Source organism: Narcine bancroftii, chromosome 4 (assembly GCF_036971445.1).
Source record: "Narcine bancroftii isolate sNarBan1 chromosome 4, sNarBan1.hap1, whole genome shotgun sequence".
NCBI classification, from domain to species: domain Eukaryota; kingdom Metazoa; phylum Chordata; class Chondrichthyes; order Torpediniformes; family Narcinidae; genus Narcine; species Narcine bancroftii.
Window position 1 is genome coordinate 12,811,085 of NC_091472.1, and position 25,993 is coordinate 12,837,077.

Consider the following 25,993-nt stretch of genomic DNA (forward strand, 5'->3'; position numbering starts at 1 on the left):
GGCAAATGGCCCCAACATCCGAACATTTGGCACCTGCACCATTTCCCGATGGTTCGGCGACACAATTCACTGGAAACTTTCACTGCCAGCCGTGCAACAACCATCACTGGCTTCAGATTTCCTGCAGGCCACTCACACCCAGACATTTCAGTCACTCTCGCTCAAGGGCACTGAACTCACCAACCCCCACCTGCACTCAGTGAGTACTGCTGACAACGAATTCACTCGAGTCCTAGCATTATTCTCCATCACCATGCCTTGCTTCCATTCAGCAGAACCCAAACATGGGGTGAGGCACCAAATCATTAAAGAGGGCCCTCCTCTTCACACCAGGGTGCGGTGTCTCCCCCCGAGAAACTCAACCTAGCCAGGGACGAGTTCAAAAAGATGGAGGAACTCGGCATTGTGTGGTGCTTTGATAGTCCTTGGGCCTCCCCTCTCCACATGGTCCCCAAGGCAGCAGGTGGATGGAGGCTGTGTGGAGACTAACACTGCCTCAACGAGGCCACCATACCAGACACATATCCCGTGCCCCATATCTAAGACCACCGCTAACCTGCAAGGGGCACGGATATTCTCAAAGGTGGACCTCAACAGGGGCTAACACCAGATCTCAGTGCATCCCGAAGACATCCCAAAAACTGCCATCATAATCCCCTTTGGATTGTTTGAGTTTCTCCACGTGCCCTTCGGGTTAAAAAACGCAGCTCGGACTTTCCAGAGGCTGATGCATGCAGTGAGTTAGGATCTGCATTTTGCTTTTGTCTACCTTGATGACATTTTAATCGTCAGCCACACCTGCACTGAGCATGCCGCCCACTTAAAACAATTATTCTCCAGGCTGAACGATTTTCGGCCTAGCAATCAACCCGGCCAAGTGCCAATTTGGCGGAGAGACTATTGACTTCCTGGGCCATTGTATCGACCAAAATGGAGCCAGGCCGTTACCCACAAACGTGGATGCTATTCGCTCTCTCCCTGTGCCATCAATTGTGAAGGGACTATAAGAGTTTGCAGGTATAGTCTACTTTTATCATCCCTTCATACCTGCAGTGGTCTGCTTCATGAGCCCACTCTTTCCCCTCGTGGCAGGACCCAGTAAAAACATACAATGGACTCAGAAGGCGACCAAGGCCTTCCACACCACCAAAAATGCCCTAGCCAATGCCACCCTCCTCATGTATTCAGACAGACGTCTCGACCACAGATGCCTCCAGCACAATGGTCGGGGGTGCACTTGAGCAACTGGTGAATGGACAATGGCAACTGCTGGCCTTTTTCAGTAAACACCTCAGGCCACCAGAGCTCAAGTGCAGGGCCTTTGATAGAGAACTGTTAGCCTTATATCTGGCAATTTGGCACTTTCGTTACTTCCTGGAGGGCAGGAAGTTCAAAATTTACATGGACCACAAAGCCCTTACCATCACTTTCAGTAAGATGTCAGATCCGTGGTCAGCTAGGCCTACATTTCTGAATTTACAACTGACATTTAACACATAGCAGGCAAATCTAACATGGTGGCCGATGGCCTATCCCGTCCAACTATCTTGATGGTGCACGACCCTACCCCTGGCATCAACTACACTGCCCTGGCTGATGCGCAGCAAGCAGATCCTGACATTCTGGAGTACTAGACAGTGCTTACCAGCTTACAATTGGAGGACATCCAGATCGCCCCTGGCAATTGCACGCTGCTCTGCAGCTCCTCAATGGATAAATCTTGCCCTGTCATTCTGGCTGCGTGGAAGAGGTGCGTTTTCGCCTCTGCCCACAACTTAGCTCACCCCGCCATCAGGACTACAGTCAAAATGGTGGCGAACAGGTATGTCTGGCATGGCTTCCGCAAAGAGGTCGCCCTGTGGACCAGGACTTGTAATCATGGCCAGTCATCCAAAATAAAGACTCGTATCAAAGCTCCACAGCAGATATTCGAGCCAGCACATCGCCACTTCAACCACGTGCTCATTGACATTGTGGGGCCCCTACCCATATCCAGAGGCGCACGTTACCTTCTCACAGTGACCAGATGGCCAGAGGAGGTGCCACTATCAGAGGCTTCCACAGAAACATGCGCACGGGCTTTACTCAACACTTGGGTAGTAATGTGTTTTGGGGTCCCCAAACACTTTACATCAGACAGGGGGGCCTAATTTACTTCCAGTCTGTGGACCGTCTTAGCTCACGCCTTCGGGATCCAACTCCACCACACCATAGTGTATCAACCACAGGCAAACGGGTTGTTGGAGGGTTCCACAGTCACCTTAAGGCAACCTTAATGGCATGGCCTACTGGACCTAACTGAACTGACAAACTCCCTTGGGTCCTGTTAGGGATCCGCACCACCTAAGAGGACCTCGAGGCATCCTCTGGTGAATTGGTCTGTGGCGCACCCCTAGTTATACCAGGTGAATTGGTGACAGCCCCTGAGGACTTAGGGTGCCTCCAGTGACCACGTTATCCTGACTACGCGAGTGCTGAGGCACTTTGTGCCCCCGCTAAACCTAGACTCTACGGCTAACCCTGCACTTGCATCCCAAAGAACTTTACTGATGTAAATACATGTTTGTTCGGCATGGGGCTCACCGGTCACCTGTACAGCGGCCTTGTGAGGGGCCATACCGTGTCCTCTGAATCAACAGCTCCATCTGTGTTTTGGACATTGGTGGCGGGGAAGAGACTTTCACACTTGCCTAGTTGAAACTGGCCTATTTGGACTTTGACCAGCCCATCACTCATCTGCCCCCACGGCGCAAGGGTCGGCCTCCTAAAAACAGTGCCCCAATCACCGGTTCTGGAGGGGGTCGTGAAAGGCCTGCATTTCACAGGAAATGGCTGTTGAACGTGGCAACTGGTAAAGCATCGTGTGGGCTGAAATACCTGCTTATGTAGGCCACCGGCAGTGCGGTGAAACTGGCCAATCATTGCTGGTGGATTGCAGGGGGACCATTAGGGGCCCAGGCATCCGAGGTAACCAGCCTGCCCGCTCCAGCCATACCCCGGTGGTGATGTGACTGAGCTGACTATAAAAGGCAGAGTTGCCCCTGAATAAACTCAGTGTTGAATCCACTCTACTGGTGTGTGTGTCTTCTGAGGATTCAAGCTACAACCGTAGGGCTATAACCTAGCTGTAGCCGTAGTGACCTCACTACAAGACAATATACCAGGAGAGCCCGAAACACGAGGCTCCAGTTGATGGAATCTGAAACCAAAAATAACATGCTGGAATGACACTGGGTCGCGCAGCATCAGTGGGAGAAGAAAAAAGGATGGTCATTTTGGCTTCATTAAGGCTGGAGTCTTGATGAAGGATTTTGATTTGAAATGTTGACCAATTTTTTTTTCCCCCCACTGATACTCATCGACCAGGAGAGTCCTCCTTGATTTGGATGCCATTAGCCAAGGGCAATGGATCTTTTTCATGCAAGCATAAGGGTTTTTATTGAAAGCACACAGTCCTGCATCACTTGGTGAGTTGTACAACATTATTGTTTAATAGATGTTACGATCACTTTGTTATGATTTATTCTGCCCTGTGGTATTCCATCGACTCTTTTTCGTGACCTTTTATGTTTTATATTACATTAACCTCCATTACGTAAATGTTTGAGTCTCATCATTCCCGTGCTATCACACAAACTGTTTGTCTCATCTATGTTTAGGAGAAAAGGTCAAATCAGTTGAGATGGATGGATGTATCAAGGAGATTACATGTACTGTAGAACAAGCAATTAACTTTGTGATCTAATACAGAGCTTGAAGGGGGTTTGAGGGTCCAAGCTATTATTATTGTGCCAGACTAACAATCTACTGCCCAGATCAGCAAATTTAATTTTAATTATACTCTCACTGCTTGATGGACCTTCAATACAATTTCACCTAACTTATGTATTGGTTGTTGGGAAAGGTTTTAAGAGTTTGGATACTCAAGCAATACTGAGCTTACCAAATTTTTTCATACCCCTTTTAAACAGCGCTTGAAAGCCAGGCATTATCTGCCTTTTGAGCCCTGTGTGAACACATTGAAGGCAGATGCACCATAGATTGGTAAAGTTAACAACATATTAAATTACCCATTTCAACCCGGTCACACTCCATTTGATTTGTAGCACAGAAAGCTAGTTTTTCATCAACACATTTGTACAATATGCTCTGTAGTTGATGGGGAAAGAAGGTGAACGAAACTTTGAAATCCAAAATTACTGCAGTGTGTTAACTTGCATCAGGTTTAAAATGATCATAGTTGTGTGATTTTTTTTTTTGTTGTTTTTTTGTGTGTGCTGGCTGTCATTTAGATTTGTTAAAGCAAAAACTATTTGTATTTTGAACTTATTATTGCGTGATCTATATATCTGTTTTGATTGTTGGAATGATGCTACATAGAGATTTGTTTCTAAAACTGGTGGATTTGGTGAAAAACAAAACAAACATGGAGCAACCTCATGCATGTTTTTATGTTGGATCTTAACACCTAGGAATTTTGGTTCTATTTGATTCGCATCTCTTTTCGCTGTTTTTCTGCCATGTCTCTCCTTGTAAGATATCCGTCTATTTCTCTCTGGCCTTTGACATTTGTGCAAGCATGCAGCTTTCCTTCCTCTCTGGTGGGAATACTCAACATTGTTGCGGCTTGCATGGAGCATTTTAATAATCACTTTCTTTTTATTGAGAACAAATGACCATAAGCTCATTTGAAATCTAATCAGATTCTTTTTGATTATTTGGTATGAATGACACAATGCAATACAGATCATTTAGCTTATTTATTGTACATAATCGCAAACAGTTCAATCAGTGCATGGCAGTAAAAGGACATTTTACACCTTAATATGTATGGAACTTCAAAGTTGAAACCTTTTGAAATGTAATCATTTGACTCTGTATGCTGCTTGTGTACAACCAAGCATCACCAATAGCATTGAGATAGATCTGTTTTGATGGGGATGAACGTCAGTAAGAAAATGTAAGGAATTCCCTGTTTTTTAAAAAAAAACTGCTCAATATTATTTTCATTTGTTTCAGCAGGAGTTTGAGTTTGTTTAATCTCATCTGAGACCTATTACAAAGCTAGAATCGAGGATCAGTGTAAATGAGGAAATATGGGGTTGTTAAGTTTTCTGCAACCTTTGGTCCCTGGCAACAATGCTACCAGCTGAACTAAGTTTAGCCCCTTTCATACTTGCAAGTGGTCCCAGGAATTAACAACCAATCGGCCTTTAAAGTATCTAGTGTGAAAGAAAAATCAACTCAACGCCGGTGTCAGATGATGTCATCTCATGCCGGAGATTGGTAGCCTCGATCCCTAGTACAATCCCCGGCGAGTGCAGACACTGGCGTTGCCATCAGGCAAGTGTGAAATGGGCAATTGCAATGTGGGATTGAAATGACCCAAGTTTTTGCATGTCTAAGAATGTGAAGGAAGAAAATATTAAAATGAAGGTATAAACTTTATTGTGGGAAAATTATAGCAGGAGAGAGAGGAAATGAGTAGTAATAAATAGCAAAAGTGGACAATTTTTAAACAGCGTGGGAAACTTGGTAGCACTATAGCAGACAATTTGTAAAGACCCTGGGGAAAAAGCAATGGTGGACCTGACTTCCCAGAATGCCATGCAGCAGCGAAACCCCTCCATGAATGCTCTGTGCATGCAGTTGTGCATACAGCCCTTTCTCTGCCACACGGAATTCTGGGAGGGCAGGTCCGCCATCTCTTCTTCCTATGGTATTTATAAATTGTACACAATAGGGCTACCAACTTTCCCACGCTATATACATTTTGTGCTATAGGACTATAAACTTTCACACTCTGTATAAATTGTGCGCTAAAGTGCGACCAACTTTCCCACCCTGTTTAAAAATTGTCCACTATTGCTATTTATTGCTAGCACTTTCCCACGGTCCCTTATTAGGTTTATATAGGTCGGCACAACAACAGGGGCTGAAGGCTCATACTGTACTATACGCAAAGCTTAATCATGTAATAATTAGGCATGATTAATTTTGCTCAAATATAAGATCATAATACATTGATTAGGATTTAGGGCAGGTCTACCATCACTCGATGCATCGTGACGTCACCTGCAGAAGGTAGAACAGTCCTAACCCCGGGGATGGCTCCTTGCAAGTGTGAAACTGTTCATTATCTCAGTTAGGAGTGGTCAAGTGTGAAAAGCCAAACCCCCATTCTTATCCCAGGATATTGGATTATTGGATGACCAATTTAGTGGGACGCAAGTGTGAAAGGGACTATAAACTGGTCCAGAATTTTCTGATAAATGCCATGTTTTAGATTAGATTTATTTGACAAATGAGAACTGCATGTCTCCAGAAATCCAGTTAGTGGACTTGCCATGTAAGAAGTCTTGCTGGGATTCCTGGGGATTATGTCTGTTAGTCTGTACTGCTCTCTTTGCTCTTTCTTCCTTTCCCCCCCAGCCTTTTAATTCAGATGGCTGCCTCTTTTTTACTCATTCCTTAAAGTAGGGCTCAGGCCCGAAATGTTGGTAATGTATCTTTACCTTCTATGGAAGCTGCGAGACCAACTGACTTCCTCCAGCATTTCTGTGTTTTCCTGGGGCTTATGCTGTTTAATCCTGTGCCAGATTATCAGTGCAGGACCAGTGATCCCTTAGATTTCAATAGAAATTGTAAGTCTGTGGAGAAGACGAGGTAAAGTAAAATGAAACAGTATTGAGAATAGAACAACGGAACACTGCAGCACAATTAGACCATTTGGTCCATCTATTCCATGCCAAACGATTATTTTGCCTTGACTCATTGACCGACACACAGACCATAGCCCTCCCATATGTGTTCTTGTCCTATTTTTCTTAAGTGTCAAAATTAAGCCCGCATTTCACTACTGCAACTGATAGCTTGTTCCACATGTACACCACTCTCTGTGTAGAGGTTCCCCCTAATGTTCCCTTTAAACCTATCACTTTTCACCCATAACATGTCCACCAGTTCTTGTCTCTCCCAACCTCATAATTTTGTATACATTGATCAATTCTCCCCTCATTCTTCTACACTCCAAGGAATAAAATTCTAATATGTTTAAAGTTTCTCTGTAATTGTTCAAGTCCCAGCAATGTCCTTGTAAATCTTCTTTGCACCTTTCAATTTTATTTATATTATTCCTATGAGTTAGGTGACTAACTGCACACAATACTCTAACTTTGGCCTTGCCAATGTATTGTACAACTTCACCATGACTTCCTAACTCCTTGACTCAATACTTGGGTCAAAACAGATACGTGCTAAAAGCTCTCTTTTGAAAACTCAGCAGGTCAGGCAGCATCTGTGGAGAGACAAAGTCAATGTTTCAGGTCAATGACATTTCTTGGTATGAAGGAAGATGAATGATAAAGAGTTTAAAATGTAAGCTTAGAAGGAAGTGCAGAGAGTGAAAAAGAAGGATAAAAACTGTGCTGGAAATGTGAGGCATGTAAGATGAAGTGTTAATTTTTCAGTTGAAGGATAAAGCCTCATCTGTCATCAAGGTACACTGCAGTGCAGCCTTTTGAATTAACAGATTTTGATAATTGCTCATTTCCAGCATGTGCAATTTACTTTTGGAAGGGGAGCTAATCACCATTTTAATAATTATTTTGGTTTGGAAGCAGGCCGAGCGTCCGCGCAGGTAAATGGGCTGACTCGCACCCCAGTTGTCTGACACAAGATGGCACAGGCCCCCCTTCCTTTCCGAGGAGAAGCCCGCAGTTGGCGACATGCATTGCCCAGGGGGCTGCGCCACTTCCATGTTGCGCACCACTGGATGGGGATGTCATTTCCTAAGGCTATCGCCCCTCACAGGAAGTGGGCAATCTCCTCGAGCAGCGCGAGTAATTGAAAATAAAGATCAGTTACTGGTTCACTTTGTGCTGTGTGGATGTCTCTCATTACGGTACTGCTGCCATCAGCAGAGGCTACAGTGGTGACCCTGATGGTTCCAACATCTTTGGAACCCACCTCGAATGCGACAAAATGCAGGATGCTGCTACCGCTACAGTCGCAACGGCTGCGATCAACACTGTGGGTATGCATTTGTCGCCCTTCTGGGGAAATCAGCCCAGGAATTGGTTACAACTGGCTGAGTTCCAGTTCCAGATCAGAGGCATTGTCTCGGGGGGGGATACCAAATTTTGGCACGTCATCAGCTCCCTGGACACCTCTACTGCAGCAAAAGTAAGCTCCTTCATGGAAAATCCTCCTATAGAGCGCAAATATGAACAATTCCGTCATTTTTCTCCTCAATTCCCTGGAACTCACCTGGCATGAGCGTGTCATCTACAACCTGAATATGCAAGACCTGGGCGATAGGAATCCCTCCGAGCTCATGCACAAAATGGTAGCCTTAGCAGATGGGGACACAAACTGTTTCTTGTTCGATGCCCTTTTCCTCTCCAAGCTACCATTGCATGTTTCCTCAGCAATATCCAACATGGATTTCAGCGCCCCACACCTGGTAGCCAAGGAAGCAGACAGACTTTTCCGCACCTTGCAATGGAGCTCCATACACATGCGACCTATCTACGCCGTCGTCACCGCTGGTTCAGCCCCCCCCCCCACTGCCGGGCCCTCCAGCACTAGCCGTGTTCCAACCGCAACGTAACGAGCGCTCAGTCAAAGAGAGTGATTACTGCTTCTACCATCAATGATGGGGCCATATCGCCCGGCGATGCATCCCTCCATGCTTGTACCCTATTGCTAAGTCAAACCTAGCAGTGGAAATCAACAGGCCGGCCGCTGATAGTGGCCTCTGCCGTTGGTACACGTAAAGGGACCATCGAATAAAGTGGGATTTCCTAGACAGCAAGGGCACAAAGATGAGTCTCATTCCACCATCGTATTTTGAACTCAAGCACAGTTCGAAATGATTTCCCCTACAAGCAACCAATGGTTTCTCCATTCTGAGTTTCAGCACCTCTCCTGGTCAAAATCCACGCTGTGGACATGGTTTTCCAGAGGAAGTGTACGATTGCGTCCATGGGACAAACTCTAATCGGAGTAGATTCCCTCTGGGCTCACGAACTCCTGGTGAACATGAACAGATGCCTTTTGGTCAATGCTACCACGGTCCAGTCATACCCTCTTACTCTTCGGCAACATTCCTTTCTACCATAAGGAATCCATGCTATGGACCATAACGAATATGCCTGCCTATTGACCAAGTACTCGTCACTGTTGGCGCCCAACTTCCATGATGCTAAACCAGCACATGGCATGGAGTACAAATCGAGACCACTGGGCCTCCAGTGTATGCACAGGCACGGCACCTCCCACAGGAAAAACTCCTCCAAGCCAAGACTGAGTTTGGTGCAATGGAGGAGTTGGGTGTTGTCTGCTGTTCATTCAGCTCCTGGGAGTCCCCGCTGCACATGATCCAGAAGAACTCCGGTGATTGGCATCCATGTGGCGACTACAGATAACTCAACAACGCCACCATCCAAGATAGATACCCCATTCCCACACATCTAGGATTTTGCCACGAGGCTCCAGGCCTGCCGGACTTTTTCTAAGGTGGTCCTCGTCAAAGGGTACCATCAGATTCTGGTGCATCTCAATGACGTCCCGACAATGCACATCATTACACCTTACGGCCTTTTCAAGTTCCTTCAGATGCCTTTCGGACAAACGAATGGAGCTCAATTTCATCTTTGTCTACCTAGATGATACTCTCATTGTCAGTCCTGATGCCATCACACACAGGACGTACCTGACTCGCCTTTTCAACAGGTTGCAGGAGTTCAGACTCACGGTTAACTTGGTTAAGTGCCGGTTTGGCCTGGAAACTTTCGATTTCCTGGGACACCATATCATCTGAGAGGGGGCCACACTCTGTCGGACAAGGCGAAAGCCATCCAACATTTCCCAGGCCGAGCACAATCAGGGCCTACAAGAATTCCTAGGGATGGTCAACTTCTATCATAGTTTCTTCCCGAGAGCGGGTACCCTCATGTAACTCATATTCGACCTCATCAAACTCAGCGACAAAGTGCTCCAGTGAACACGCAAAACTGTTGAAGCATTCCAGGCAACCAAAGTAGCACTAGCGGAGACCACATCTTTGGCCCTGGCCCTTACAACAGACACATTGGACAGAGCGGTCGGTGCTGGAGGAGTGGGTCAATGAACAGTGGTGCCCCCCTGGCGTTCTTCAGCAAATATCTCTGGATGCCAGAACTTAAATACAGCACATTTGACTGTGAACTGCTGGCCCTGTACCTGGCAATATGACATTTCCGGTATGTGTTCGAAGGAAGGGTTTTCATCCCCTACACAGACCACAAACCACTCATCCATGCAGTCAGCAAAATCTTGGATCCGGTGTCAGCGAGGGAACAACGACATCTCTCCAACATTTCCGAGTATACAATGGACATTCGCCACGTCACAGGCAAATCCAACATGGTGGTCGACACGCTGTCCAGACTGCTACCTCAGGAGGGCTCGATGTTGTTCAGCTAGCCAAAGACCAAGCAGAGGATGTGGACCTCCAGGCCTACTGGACCTCCATCACCAGCCTGAAGGTTAGTGATTTCTGACCTTTGCTGGGGAACCTGACTTTACTGTGTGACATGTTCACAGGTTTCCCCAGACCCATCCTACCTGCGATGGCAGGTGTTCGACCAAATACACGGTCTATCACATCCTTCCATAAGGTCCACGGTCCATCTGCTGTCTGACATGTTCGTGTGGCATGGCCTCTGCCGTGATGTAAGCCTATGGGTTAAGACTTGTTGGGACTGTCAGCACACCAAAGTGTACAGACACACCAAGGCCGCTCTCCATAGTTTTGACCCAGCGCAGCGCTGTTTTGATCTTGTGCACGTGGACATCGTCGGCCTGCTCCCTGTGAGCCAAGGTATGCAGTATTTATTCACAGTAATTGACCGTTTTACCCGTTGGCCAGAGGCGATATTCCTGCCCACGTGCGACACAGAAACTTGTGCTAGAGATTTCTTGTCCGCTTGGGTCGCATGCTTTGGAGTCCTGACCCTCATCACCTCAGACCGAGGTTCCAGTTCACGTCCTCGCTCTGGGCCAACCTAGCCAAGTTCTGCGGCAGCCAGTTACACCAACCATGGCCTACCATCCTCAGGCAAGTGGCCTCATCGAACGTTTCCACTGCCACCTAAAAGTCGCCCTGAAAAGCTTGACTACAGGGCCCTAATTGGCACAGCACCAAAAAGAAGACCTATCAGCGTTGTCAGCCAAAATGGTGTACAGTTTCCCGCTTACCATCCCAGGGGACATTAACTTCAACCCTCCTGGCCCACAACCCAGTGCTCTAGACACCCTCCAGCGATTGAGGGAACCAAGAGGTAAACAGAAGCTTCTGCCACCTTCCCAACACAGTTCTCCATTCTGCAGTCCACCAAATTCAGTTTTGTTCGGAGAGGACAGCAAGAGACACCCCTACAACGCCCCTACGAAGGCCCATTCAAGGTGTTGCAGTGCGACGGTGTTGTTTTCACCTTGGACATTGGCAGGTGGCAGGACAGGTTTACCATTGACCATCTCAAGGCAGTGTATCTTGACTCAGGCCAGCCCACCCTGGATCCCCAGGTCAGACACAGAGACCACCCACCCAAAGACAATATGGTAACTTGCTTAAAGGGTGGGGGAGATTCGGGGGATGGGCAGTGTAGTGGGCTGAGCGAATGCACAGTTAGATGAGCCGAACTGTCACCCTAGTCATCTGAAACAAGATGGCACAAGAAGCCAGCAGTTGGCGACATCCATTGCCCAGGGGGCGGCACTGCTTCCGTGTTGTGTGCTGCTGAACAGGGACTGATGCCGCAACGCGCTGATGTCACTTCCTAAGGCCACGCACCCCTCACAGGAAGTGGGCAGTCTCCTCGAGCAGTGTGAGTAACTCAAAATAAAGTTCAGTTACTGGTTCACCTCGTGCTGTGTGGACATCTCTCATTTTGGTAGCCCTGCCGTTAGCCGACACTGCAGTTTGGCATTTTAATCAATGGTATTCCTTTACTGGCTATCAAATATGCAGGAAGGAGGTTCCATCTGCTATTGAAGCATCTCCCTTCATTCAGGCTATTTTGCTGAAATCCAGGCTACTAGATCAGCTTAGTATGGAAATGGGCTAACTGCAGATGACAAGCATGTGCCTGCAAGATCTGATCCAATAGTTGGCTTCACAAGATGGTACTTTTTAGTCAACGTGCTTCTCCACTAGATGGGCATGTGATTGATTCTCTTGCAATATTATCCTTTATTGGATCTGTTGAGTGACCATAATAATTCAGTAGTTGAAATGCTCTTCTCACCATTCCTGAGTACTTTTATCACTTTGTAGGTCTTTAACATTCTTAATTTATTATATTACAATTTATTAAGTTCTCTGATTTCAAAGGGTGTATTGCGGATTCAATAATTAGTTTCCATCCTTTTTTTCTGTCGTTATCCTTGGCTTTTGTCTAAAATTTAAGCAATAGTTTTAATATTAGCTTCCGGGACACTAATACCAAAATATTCTGATCAACAACAAATAAAAGCCATGCCAGGTTTATTATTACAACGGTCAGGGTTTGGAGGTTTGGTCTGCCTTGCTGCTGTCGTTGAGCTGGAATATTTGGAGTTATTCAAATATCCTGAGCTTTGTTGGGTTAGAGCAGAGTTTAGGAGTTTCAGTAACTGTAAAGCAAAAAAAAATGCAGATGCTGGAAACCTGAAAAAAAAAATCAGAAATGCCAGAATACAATTGGCATAGCAGTTAGCTATTACAAAACCAGTGATTGAGACTGGGGTTTGAATCCCATGCTGTCTGGAAGGAGTTTGTATGCTCTCCCCTTTTCTATGTGGGTTTTCCCCATGGGCTCCGGTTTCCTCCCTCCCTTCAAAAGGTACTGTGGGTTATTGGTCAATTGGGTGTAATTGGGCGGCCTGAGTTCATGGGCCGAGAGGGCCTATTACCGTGCCACGTGCTCTACAAGGAAATGATGCGTTCTGACAAAAACAAAATCACTGCTATTTGGATAAATTTGAAGATCTGTTTCACGTTCTTCTAAATAATTAAACGCTGATTAACCAGGACTGTGAAATGATGGCATGCAATTATGTTTATTATCTATAATAATCTCATTTATTGTTGATAATTTTGTGTATTTATTGAGTTTTTAAATTCAATTTTTGATTTTTTTTTAAAAGAAATGCATTTTCAGCTACACAAAAAGAACTTCAGTGCATTTATGCAGTGTATAATGTCTCTGACAATATAATCATTATCATGTAGCCCACATTTATTATCATAAAGCAAAATACCGCAGATACTGCAAATCTGAAATCAAAAGCAAAGGGTTGGAACTTCTCTGATCAGACAAAAGCTGAGAAACAAGGTTAACAATAGAAGTCAGAAAGACAGAAAGATTACTGGCCTAAAATGCAAACAATATGTTTGCATGTCCATTTCTTGACCTGTCGAGTACTTCCAGTATTTTCTTTTATTTGGAAAAGAGGCATGTAGATGAGGAAGCCGATTCCACCCATCAAAGTATAATTTTTTGTAAAATCACACCCATCCCTCCTGTGTTTGTCCCCTTCTCCTTAAAACTGTGGACAACCTGAATTATTGTGAGTAATTCTGGTTGCCCAATTTACAGGAAGGATATGGAGGCTTTGGAAAAGGCACAGAAAAGATTAACCAGGGTGTTGGCTGGATTAAATGGTATGAGCTACGGGGACCTGTTGGACAAAATTGGGTGGTTTTTCTCTGGAGTGTCAGAAGCTGAGGAGAATCTGAACAAAGTTTATAAAATTGTGGAAGGCATAAATTGAGTAGACAGTTGGAATTTTTTTCCCCCAGGGTAATAATATTGCATTTAAGGAGAAGGGGTGTAGTGTTCAAAGAAAATCCCCGGGCCTTTTTTTACACGGAGGGGATGGGGCCTCGAATGGAATGTCATAGGAAGTAGCAGAAACAGATGTGATAGAGGTGACTAAAAGGCTGTTTGATAATGAATATGCAGGAACAGACGAATCTGGGAATACAGATGCATAATTTCATGAAAGTGGAATAGGGTTGGATAGGGTTGTAAAGAGAGCTTTTGGCATATTGGCCATCGTAAATCAAAGTATTGAATATAGGAGTTAGGATGCTATGTTAAAGTTGTATAAGACATTGGTGAGGCCATATAACCATATAACAGTTTATAGCATGGAAACAGGCCATCTCGGCCCTTCATATTTCCAGTATTGTGTGGTTTTGGTCACCTAACTACAGGAAAGGATATCAATAAGATAGAAAGAGAGCAGAGAAGATTTAATAGGATGTTGAATGGACTTCAGGAACTGAGTTACAGGGAAAGGTTAGGACTTTATTCCCTGGAGCCTAGAAGAATGAGGGGAGATTTGATAGAGGTATTTAAAATTATGAGGGGACAGACAGAGTAAACGTAGATCGGCTTTTTCCACTGAGGATGGGTGAAATGGAAACCAGAGGACATGGGTTAAGAGTTGAAGGGGAAAAGGTTTGGGGGGAACTTCTTGATACAGAGAGTGGTGGGGGTGTGGAACGAGCTGCCAGGTGAAGTGGGAAATGAGGGTTCAATTTTAATATTTAAGAAGAATTTGGACCAGTACCTGGATGGGAGAGGTGTAGAAGGCTATGGACTGGGTGCGGGTTAATGGGACTATGCAAAAAAAAATGATTTGGCACAGACTAGAAGGGCTGAAGGGGCCTGTTTCTGTGTTGTAACGTTCTGTGGAATAGAAGGATGCATATCCTGTGCAAGCAGAAGGATTTGGTTTAATTTGGAATCCTGTTCAGGGCCAAAAGGCCTGTTCTTATGCTGTACTATTCTGTCCATGTTCTGAATGTATATAGAATGAAATTTGTAGTAATGCAAGATGTGTATGACAGACTTTTCAATGTTCTCTTTACTGAACTTTTACATGAACTTTCATGCTCATCTTTGCATGTGCCTGCAGAAGTAATGAACTATTTCAGTTTCGTCATTGCAATGTCGATACATTGGCTACTTGTTTCCTTCCACAGCCTCTGAATTTGTTACTTCACCTAGAGCATGCACTATGCATACCAAAAAACAGCTTTTGTATTCAGGGGCTCATTCTCTCTGTTTTCTGTGCTCCCTCTGTATCAACTGTCAATTGGATTAAGCTCTTTTGGCCATGAAATGAAGGCAGTATCTGTGAAACTCAGGCCAAGAAGATATTTAGCAAATTACTTGATCAATTGTCTAGCAACGAATGGCCTATCACACACAGTTTGTTGTTTAGCAAATAGATAGGGCTAGTGCGAGAGCATTGCTACCTTCTGTAGCATGTTGGTCTTCCCCAAGTGTTGAATAATGTTTTGAATTCTCTTTTGAGGCTCTTACTGGGACAAACATTAGGAAAGAATTCTGAAGTGTGGGAATAATGCATCAAATTCTCAGATATGTTACGCTTAATGGGGTATTTGAGTAACTCAGCTTGTCAGAAGCATTTATTTTATGCAAGTCCTTATTCTGGCAAAATTAACCACCAGCACATGAGGAAAGACCAAATCAAAAAGCACTGATCTAGGAAATTGAAGTTACAATAGTTACTGACTCTTCTACAATTCTAATTTTTTTTTGTTTTCAAATGCTTTCTAATAACAAATCTTTCAGCATCCATGTCCTTGATTATTATTTGGTTACAGATTTACAAGAAAAACTTGTCCTAAGCTTAGATAATTGATTACAAATAGCAGTTTATTATTTTCTACAGTGTTGTCCAGTGCCAATGTGCTTGGTCATAGAATGGTAGAATGTATTTTTGTGTTCAGGATTTCTGCCATTGTTGCTAAATAACAAAATGGGTAAACAAAGGATGCCAGTCACTTCCCCAAGAGAAGGAAGAGTTAAGAAGAATTAGAATCAGGTTTATTGTCATGAACCTGTCCAATGGTTTGTGGTTTTGTGGCAGCAGTATTGTGCATTTCAGGTGTAAAATGGCTATAAGTTACAATTCTGTAAATATGAGCTTAAAAAATAATTAGTTCAAAAAGAGAAAAGTAATGCAACCAGTCAGAATGCTCTCCATGGTACACTTTTAGAAATTTGGAAGGATCCTTGGTGACACAAATCTCCTCAAATTCCCAACAATATAGAGGCGCCGGCATGCCTTCATTTTTACATCAACACAATGACCCAGGATAGGCCTTCAGAGATGTTGATTCCCAGGAATTTGAAGTTCCTTACCCTCTCCACTCCTGACCCCTCGACCAGGACTGGTGTGTGTTCTCCTGCTTTCCCATCCCGAAGTCCACAATTATTTGCGAACGTTGAGTGCCAGGGCCAGAGAGAAAGTGGAAAAGGAGTTATCTCATTCTTATATTACCAATATTAAGGAAGGAGAAGCTGGGAAGAAAGCCCCATGTTATTGGGGCTGCAGAGTAATTGTAGCACAACCACATCTGACGACGCTGAGCTTGTTTTACTTGCTCTTCACTGATCACTTTCCACGCTTTGTGGCTTTCCCAGCCTTGGATTCTTTCTTGCCAGATCCTTGACTTAATTATTTTTCCTAGATACAACCGACTTGGTGACGGACTGACGAGAATTGGCTGTGGGCTGATAGAAATGGAATAGGTTGTCAATTTGTCAATATTTGATGATATTTGGGGTGGCACAGTTAGCGTAGCGGTTAGCACAACATTGTTTCGGCTCCTGCGATCGGGAGCAGGGTTCACATCCCGCACCATATGGAAGGAGTTTTACGTTTTCCCCGTGCCTGCGTTTTCCCCGGTGGCACCAGTTTCCTACCCTCATTCACAATGTATCGTGGGTGTAGTCAGTCAGGCGTAACTGGGCAGCACGGGTTCATGGGCCAAAATGGCCTATTACCATGCTGTATGTCTAAATTAAAAAATTGTAATTTTAAGTTTCATCATTAGAATTTAAATTGTGATTCACCTTGATACAAGAGGCCTTTGTGTTCAGCAGTGCATCCCCATTTTCAGTGTTCCTATGTCAAGGCCATTCTTGCCTTGGCACCCGTGCCAACTCTTGCATCTAGCCTCACTGAGAGGAACTAATGGAGGATCACGGCAAAGACTCTGAATCCATTGCTGCTCACTTGTTAAACTTGGAGCTACAATAGCAAGTTAACTAAATGTTATTTTTTTATATATCCGGATCAATATAATCTTAGGTGCCTCTTGTCTCTTAAACCAAAAATGAGTCACAAGAATGGAAATTAAAAAAAAAAAGCAGATCAGAAACATAAAAATTAAAAAAAGGTGTGAAGATTAAGATGAAAAATCAAAAGAGTGGTTGAAGTGAAGCAATGGGGGAACCTGGGTAGGGAGTTGCATTGGGTCAGAACTCGATGGAAGACTAGTCAAGAATAGGGACATTAGAGAGAGCAGGTGAGAACAAAGAGATGACGCGGACCATAGGATGACGCATTGTCACATTGTAGAAGAATAATTGAATGTACAATGAAACATTTTAGCTGCTCGACAATGGAGCTTTTATATATAGATTTCCGATTTCTTGTACATACATGACATCCCATACAACCCCTGAGATTCTTTTTTCCTGCAGGCAAGGCAGAGTACTACTTACTGAAAAGTGCAAAGAAAAAGAACTACACAACGTACATGTGTAAACACAGAAAGAAATGTAAACAAATAAAGAAATACAGAGAGAATAAAAAAATCAATGAAGTGCAAAAGTAAGAATCCTTAAATGAGTCCCTGATTGAGTTTGTCATTGAGAATTCTGATGGTGGTGGTGGGGGTGGGCGGGTGGTGGGGTGGGGGTAGCAGCAACTGTTCCTGAACCTGGTGGTGCAAGTCTTATGGCACTTACACCTTTCTCCTGATGGTAGCAGCAAGAACAGTGTGTGCCAAGTGGCAAGATGGCTGCTGCTCTCCAATGGCAGTGTTCCCTCTAGATCTTCTCAATGGTGGCGAAGATTTTGCCTGTGATGTACTGGGCTGTGTCTGCTACCTTTTGGAGGGCATTGTGCTCAGGAGTATTGGTGTGCCCAAACCAGACCATGATGTAGCTGGTCAGCACACTTTCCACCCCACGTGCAGAAATTCGCCAGGGTTTCTGAAAACTCCTGAGGAAGTCAAGGTGCTAATGTGCTTTCTTCACGATGTCATTAATGTGTTGAGTCCAGGAAAGATCCTTTGAGATGATGACTCCCAAGAACTTAAATTTGCCTTTGGCTTTCCCTTCCTGAAGTCAACAATCAGCTCCTTGCAACTTTGCGCGGTTGTGTTGATGCACCATTCAGCCAAATTTTCAATCTCCCTATATGCTGACTCGTCACCTTTCTTTATATAACATGGTATTGCCAGGAAATTTGTAGATGGTGTTATTGTCGTAGCAAGCCACACAGTGGAAAAAGTGAGAAGATCAGGGGGCAAAGAGCGCAGTCCTGTGGCGCTCTGATATCCATCACCAAAAGTTGAAATGAAGCATCGACAGTTTTTGTATTTCACTAAATAACAAGTTTTTTTTTCTTGTTTTTGACCTCCAAAAAAACTTCTTTATCCCACATTTTTTTCTTGCCAAATAATGTATAACTATTCTTTTCAGAGATTGATTTGAAAACCAAATGTGTTGTGGACGTTGAAGGCAATCAGACAATCCTAACTCCAGCTGCTGCAAACCTCGGTAAAGGAGATAGCAGGTAAGCTGTTCTCTATGTTTTGAATAGCATTGTTAGTTTGCATGTTGGTGTACTTTGAAATTTATTGCTAAGTCACAGTGTTGCAATATTATCTTGAGCAGTTGGATACAGCATCTTAGTTCTCAGTATGAAATATTACTTAACTTTAAGGAATCCGGCATCTTTCCTTTTGTATAGAGGGGAAGCAAAATTATGTTAACATCACCTCCTGACCCCAGTCTCTTCCTTTTCTTTTTCCTCTTTATACCCGCTGTCTTCCCTCTCCGCTCTCACACCTAGTGCAAGGTCTTAGCTCGAACCATCAACAATTCATATACTCCCACCCCCACCACCACCATTACAGATTCTGCTTGACTTGCTGACTTTATCCAGTGTCTTGTGATTTTTTTTTTCCCCTCAATGTGAGTATGCACTGCCTGCTGTATGTAGGGAAACAGATTTTGTGTCCCGCTGGATCAATCTAGTTGATAAAGTAAAGCATGAAAGTCTGCAGATGCAGTGTCTGAAGTAAAAACACAATGCTGGAGAAAGTCAGCAGGTCATATAGTGTAATTTATAAACAGGACACTCTCGTCGATTACAAAGGCCAATGGCCCAAGACCAAGTGCAAAGGTTCTTAAAGGGGCCAATGGTCAGGTGTCCACTGATGGGTGGGGCAGGGCCAAACCTTGAATTGGCAGGTGGGGTGTCTTCCGACCAGGTAGTGGGCAGTGCTGATCCATGACAGCCACAACCCCCCACAATACAGAGGCCATGGAGAGATATGTCGGCGCAGAATTGAAATAAAAAAAAATCAACCTTGTTTGTTGATAAATAATAATGGTGCAATTTCTAAAGCTGACATCTTTAAAATGTAATAGTGAATTATGTAAGCATAATCTCTTGATGTGATATCAAATTAATCCCTTCTATATTGCCACTACTCAGTTATATTCATAATTGCTCAGTAAGTGAAACATCCATGTCTGCATGCAGCAAGGCGTAGACCCCATTAGGAAGGGCCTGATAACTGGCGAGTAACATTGACTTCACAGAAGTTCCAGGCAACCATCTCCCCTTGATGTTCAATGACCATCGCTATCACCCTTTATTAATGTCTTGGGTGTCACCATTGACTCAAAACTCATTTGGACAACTACAGGTCTATGAATGCTTTAGCCATGTGAAGAGGTTGGAGTTGGATAAGTTGTTGCCTGTAACTTGTCTGCAGGGCCTTTTGGTTGTACAGAAGGCACAAATTACAGTGCAACACTCTCCACTTGCGTGAATGAATGTAGCACCAACAACTCTCGAAAAGCTCACTCCCAAACAGCTCCACCTCCATCCAAAGCAAAGCAGCTCATTGAACAACACCTCATTCATCCTCTCGAAACATTCATTCATTTTGTGTACATGGCAAGAAATACAATCTTGAATCATTCTTTCCATCATCCTTGCACAGTGGCAGGTGACTGAAAAGGATCTTTAGTTATTCACCCACACTGCTACTCCTGAACCATGAACACCAAAAAGGCAAGGACAACAAGCACATGGGAATATCACTGCCTGCAGATGATCCTCCAAATTGAGCACCCTTCATTACTGGTTCAAAGTCCTGGAACGTACCTTAAAAACACTTAGGAATACTTTCACCAAAGGAACTGCCAAAGTCATTAAAAAGTGGCTCCCTACTAACTCGACAAAGTCGATGAGGGATGAATACTGGGTATCAAGTGATGGCTTTGAGAGGAGTCGCCTGATTGGAAGGAGCTGAGAATGCATTCCATACTCATTGTTGGAATGTTTTTATTTTAATAATTTGAAAGTGTCTTTATTATTGCAAGGTCATTAAGAAATTAAAACAACATATAATTCCAATGGAACTTTAAAACGATTAAAATAAAAATTAATTCCTGTTGTATGGGGCAAGGGATCCACTTGTGTGAGCAACACTGGCATTTTGGGTTACAGAATCTTTCAATGACCAAACCCAAGTGAATGTGAAATAAATTGTGTTATATTATAACTAATGCATGAGTAGTTTGGAAACAGCAGAATAGGGAATGCTTTGAAGAGCATTACTTCGTTCTTTTGTTTTCTTTTAGAGCAGTGGTTCTCAACCTTTTACTTTTCACTCACATCCCACTTTAAGTAATCCCTATGCCGTAAGTGCTCTGTGATTAGTAAGGGATTGCTTAAAGTGGTATGTGAGTGGGAAGGGAAGGTTGAGAATAACTGCTCTAGAACCAAATGTTACTGAAATATTTTGCTTGAGAAAAATTGGGCCATTTCCCTTGGAGTTCTGAACCCGTGCACATAACGAGTCAATGAGGTACAATTAAAACAGTGTTTTTCAATCTTTTTCTTTCCACCTACATACCACCTTAAGCAATCCCTTACTAATCACAGAGCACCTATGGGAGAGGGAATACTTAAATTATAATGTGAGTGGAAAGAAAAAGGTTGGGAACCACTATTTTAGAGATTTGGTTCAATCTCCAATTTAGAAATTGGTTCAAATTATCTCTCATTCTTTGGTTGAAATGTTATTATTGAAATACTTATTTGTATGATTATTTAGTTGTTGATTCACCAACTGCTATGCTTCTAGGTTATTATCTTACATTGATTTGCTTCATAATCCAGATTTTTTTCTATCTGCAAGCTCAATCTGTCTTTTGTTGCTCAGGGAGGGAGTGATGTCCAACCAGAGATCGATCATTGCCACTTGCAAATACACATGAGGATGTAATTCTTTCAGTTTTTCTCCCCAAGGAGAAGTTCTCATGTAACTGATCTTAGAAAATAGCTGTTGAAGCCTTTTAAGACCAAGCAATTTTCCTGTACTTTATGGCAGGGGTCAGGGAAATTCTGATGGGTTATCCCACTGGGCTGCCCCAAAATCACATTAGCAGAGTAGACATAAAAAGATAGATGATATTGTGGAAAAAAATTGTAAAATTTAAATAAAACACAAAGAGCATTAGCATTTTGTCAGTTTGAGTATAAGCTTTCTCTAAAATTTATCATTTCGTGTAACTTTTCTCATTTTATGATGGTCACTAGGAGTACAATTATAGCTGAAGTCTAGCACAATAATTTTTTTGTATTGGGTATCTGGCATTGGCTTTGAGAGGAGTCTTCTGATCTGAAGGAGTTGAGAAGAATGCATGACGAACTCATTGTTAGAATTTTTATTTTTAACAATTTGAAAGTGTCTTTATTATGCACGGTTATTAAGGGATTCAAACAATATATAATTCTAATGGAAATTTTAAAAAGTATTCATTCTTAATTATAGCAAATCATTCATTATTCCACCTGCACTCGAGAAGTGCTGAATATTGTGCCAATTTTGTACGAAAGCGGTTTACTGGAGATCACACTGATTGTGTTGTCAGTTTCTTCCACAATATCCTGTGTGAAATCTTGATTTTTTTTATTTCAGTGCCTTCTTAGCCAGCTGAAGACCACAGTGAAAGCTGTAGTGAATTTCATTAATCCATTAGGAGGGGCTCCCGATACATGTGAAGCAATCACTTTTTTTGTTGTGGACCTTTACTCTTGGACAGCTTTGATGTACAACAGGGGCGGGTTGGCGGCGGACCTTTGTTTTGCATTTGTTATGTGGAACTGCGTTCTCTTGTATGGTTTAGTGAGTCATTACTTGAAACTGGGCTTCTATGTGCATTCACAAGCTTCATCTGCATAACTGCAATGTATTTGTGATGAGGAGTAACATTTTTGTGGTGAGAAAAGTGTTTGGAGTTCAAGACTGCAAACTTATCAAAAAGCACACTTTATCAGGCAAAACTGGTTCCTGCCTCCATGTACTTCCTACATTAGGCAGCTTGGGCTCAGCAGAAATACTTGCAACTCTGTCTTTATGAAATCCTCCAAGTCCAAATATAATGAGAACCAATGTTTATGTCCTCTTCCAGGCCCACATTCCCAGCAATGCGGTCTCTATGCGGTCTGATGGGTCAGCTGTGTTGTTGTCGAGAGGGGAGTTAAAATGGTTTACAACTGGGAACTCTGGATGGCCTTTGTAGAAAGAATGGAAGAACTTGGCAAGCGGTGGCTTAGTCAGTATTTGATCTCACAACAAGAACACCAAATGAATAGATGAATTTGGAGGAGGTTATTATTCATACACTGATGTGTCTGCTTTTGGCCTCTTCTACTGCCAGGATGAGGCCAAAGACAATTAAAATAACAGCAACTCATTTCTACCTTGGGCAGTATGCAACCCAACAGGATAAATGTTGAATTCATCAATTTCAGCTAATGTGCACCCCTTCTATGGGTTCTCTTATCTTCTGATCAAACAGTTCCTTCCCAACATTCCCTTTTTTCCCCCCAAACCCTTTTTACCTGGTTTTATTCCTCCCCCCCCCACCCCCTGTTCCATTTCATTCATACAAGCCCACTGAGTCTCTACTTCCATCTGTCCATCACCTTGTTCCACACATCACCTTCCTTTCTTAGCAGATTCCATATTTTGCAGCCCTTTGTCTGCAGGTCGTTACCAGACTCCATCACTATTTCCATCAATCTCCACCTCCTTCATCTGTTCATCATTCCCTCCTATCCTGAGTTCATCTATTTCTTGCCAGTTCTGGCTTCGCCTCCTTCCCTCATCTCTTTTATAATGGCTATCCACCTTACACTCTATCCATTGCAGTTTCTCAACCTGAGTCATTGACCATTTGCCTGACCTGCTGAGTACCTGCAACAATTTGTTTTTTGTACCATCTTCCAGCATCTGCAGTCTCTCATGTCTCCACAAGCCCATGGGTTTTATGTTTAGGCTTCCTTTCAACCTATCAGCAGATTGTTTTCTTCCTCTTTTTCCCACGTGTCTTCCGATACTAGCAATTATTAGCTGCCCCATTCAATTGGAGGGTATTTCCCGTTCTTGTCACTTTTTTTTGGAAAGAAATTTCTCAGAATTATTGGATGTATGGGGTTCCTATAAGGTCAGCTCTCCAGCTTTTCTGGACTGAAATGCTTCCATCTTTTCAGAGAGTATAACCTCTTAATTCTTGTATTATTCCATTTAACTTTTGTGCACATCCTCCAGTGCCCTTTTATAGAGGGCAAAATTTGTTGTGGTTTTCTAATCCAGTTTCTCACAATTTTATTTCAAAACAAAAGTATCCAAATGTTGGAAATCAAATGGAAAACTGAAAATGCTCAGAATACTCAAGAGGTCAGAAAGTCTCAGTGGAGAGAGAACCAGAGTGTAAGATTCAAGTCAATGCTGGTAAAAAAGTTTTCAGTTACAGAGAAGGAAAAGAAGTTTGGAGAACAAAGACTGAATGGTGCAGCCAGTGGAGCTGCTGTCTCGCAGCATCAGAGATCTGCATTCAGTTCTGACCCTGACCAATATGTGTGGTGTTTGCATATTCTCCTTGTGTCTTTTCCCTGAGGGCTCAGTATTTTTCCCATTTCCTAAAGACCTGTGGGTTAGTAGGTTATTTTACCATCATAGATTGTCCCTTGTATGTCGATGAGTGGTTGAAGGGTGTGGGAGGAATAGAAAATATGATTAATATGGGATTAGTGTATGTTGGTGGTTGATGACTGGCATGGACTAGGTGAGGCGCAGCAGCTATTTTTATGATCTCCCTTTGTCTCTATTTGCTCTCAACAAAGGCACAGAAGGGGGCTTGTTTATTAAGAAATGCAATGACAAAATAAAATACAGGAATATATTAATGCATTTGCAGAATGGTGCAGATTTGGCAAATTAACCACTATTAGTGATGGGTTACATTTCTATTTGAAAGCCAGAAGCTGTATCCTTGGAAGTAAAACAGTCCTTTTCAAGTGAAAAGATCCACTTGTGGATCTGCAGGATTGATTTACTGCATCCGGTGCTCCCTTTTGTGGCCTTCTCTACATTGGAGAGACTGGGTGATCGCTTCACTGAGTTCCAGTGACAGAGACCTCTCAGTAGCCAACTATTTCATTTCTGCGTTCCACTCCCATACTCGCTTGTCTCATGTGCTACCCCACAAAGACCACCTGTAAATTGGAGGAACAACAGCTGATTTTCTGTCTGGGCACTCTCCAGCCTGATGGCATTAACCGACTTCTCCACTTTCTGCTAATATGCTCTCCTTTCCCCCTCCCTCCCCCCTGACTTCTTTCCCTCAGCTCTCCACCTTCTTCCCTCTTTATTCACATAGCCATCCTTCCTCCCCTTGTTTGCTGCTGTGCCTTCCCTCCCTTCTCCACCTATTGCCTCTTGCCTTTGCAGCCATGTTCCTCACCCCATGCTTCCCCCTTACCTTTTTATTCCAACACCTGCCAACATTTTTCCACACCTGGATGAAGGGCTCAAGCTTGAAACGTTGATTTCATCTATTTTTATCTTTGTTAGATAAAGGACACTGTTTGACCTGCTAAGCTTCTCCAGCATCGTGTTTTTTAAAATCTTGTATCCTTACTGGATATAGCATACAGAGGCAGCAGGATCTTGGGTTCAGATGCATGAATTATCAAAATCAGTTACACAATTCAACAAGGCCATAATAAAACCAGCTGAAGATGTGCCTTGAAGTAAAGTGTTAGTTTTGGTGCCAGACGGTAAACCTGAATTTGGTGTTCAGGTTCTTGTAGGAGCAGCAGAATATGGGATGCCCAGAAGCCCAAGCAATACGAAATTGGAATGTGAAATCAATCTCTAGTCCCTCCCCTGCCACCCCCATCCGTCCAGATGCTGTGCCAAAGGCCAAGCAGATTATGAGAAAACAGTTTGCAAACGACACTATATCAGGGGACACCATTACTAATTGTTAGCAGGTCCTTGGTGGCTTGTGTGCATCTGCCACCAAAGTTATGTCTCACAATGATCCATTTCAGCAACATTGTTATATTTTGTACAATCCAAAATTTTACTTTAAAAATGCTTTCAAAAACATTTTCTTCTAAAACTGCAAATACAAAACAGTGCAAAATTATTTTTTCAGTAATTCTTTGGTACTCTTAATTCTTAATATATAGAAAGAGAGTTCAACATTTAGATTACATTTGATTCCAGGACAAGTATCAAATTTAGACAAATTTGGTAATTTATTTTTGATGACTTGTGCAAATTTTTATTTCCTTCGGGACGTATTGAGAAACAAGTGGAATAGAATGGTTAAATCTTGAGCATATATTGTATGATTGGGACTGACGTTAGGATGAGGCACTTTCATTTAGTGATAAATATTTAAAGTGGTCAGATGGCCTAATGGATACAATACTTTAAAATTAATCCACTGGAAAATTATTATGAGACTATTTTAAGTTTTCTGGTGCCAGGGAATTAAATAATTTTATTCATCTGTATAAGCAGCTATTTTTAAATCAA

General features: G+C 43.1%; 1 protein-coding gene across 1 annotated transcript in view; it reads left to right on the top strand.

The window, feature by feature from the left end:
• Positions 1–1,808: 1,808 nt before the first annotated feature.
• The window catches only part of LOC138762345 (kinesin-like protein KIF13B), a 212,459-nt gene continuing 188,274 nt past the window's right edge, over positions 1,809–25,993 (top strand). The window contains exons 1-3 of the mRNA XM_069936114.1: positions 1,809–1,822; positions 13,623–13,687; positions 18,558–18,651. Of these exons, the coding sequence (XP_069792215.1) occupies positions 1,809–1,822; positions 13,623–13,687; positions 18,558–18,651 (173 nt within the window). The remainder of the gene's footprint in view (positions 1,823–13,622; positions 13,688–18,557; positions 18,652–25,993) is intronic.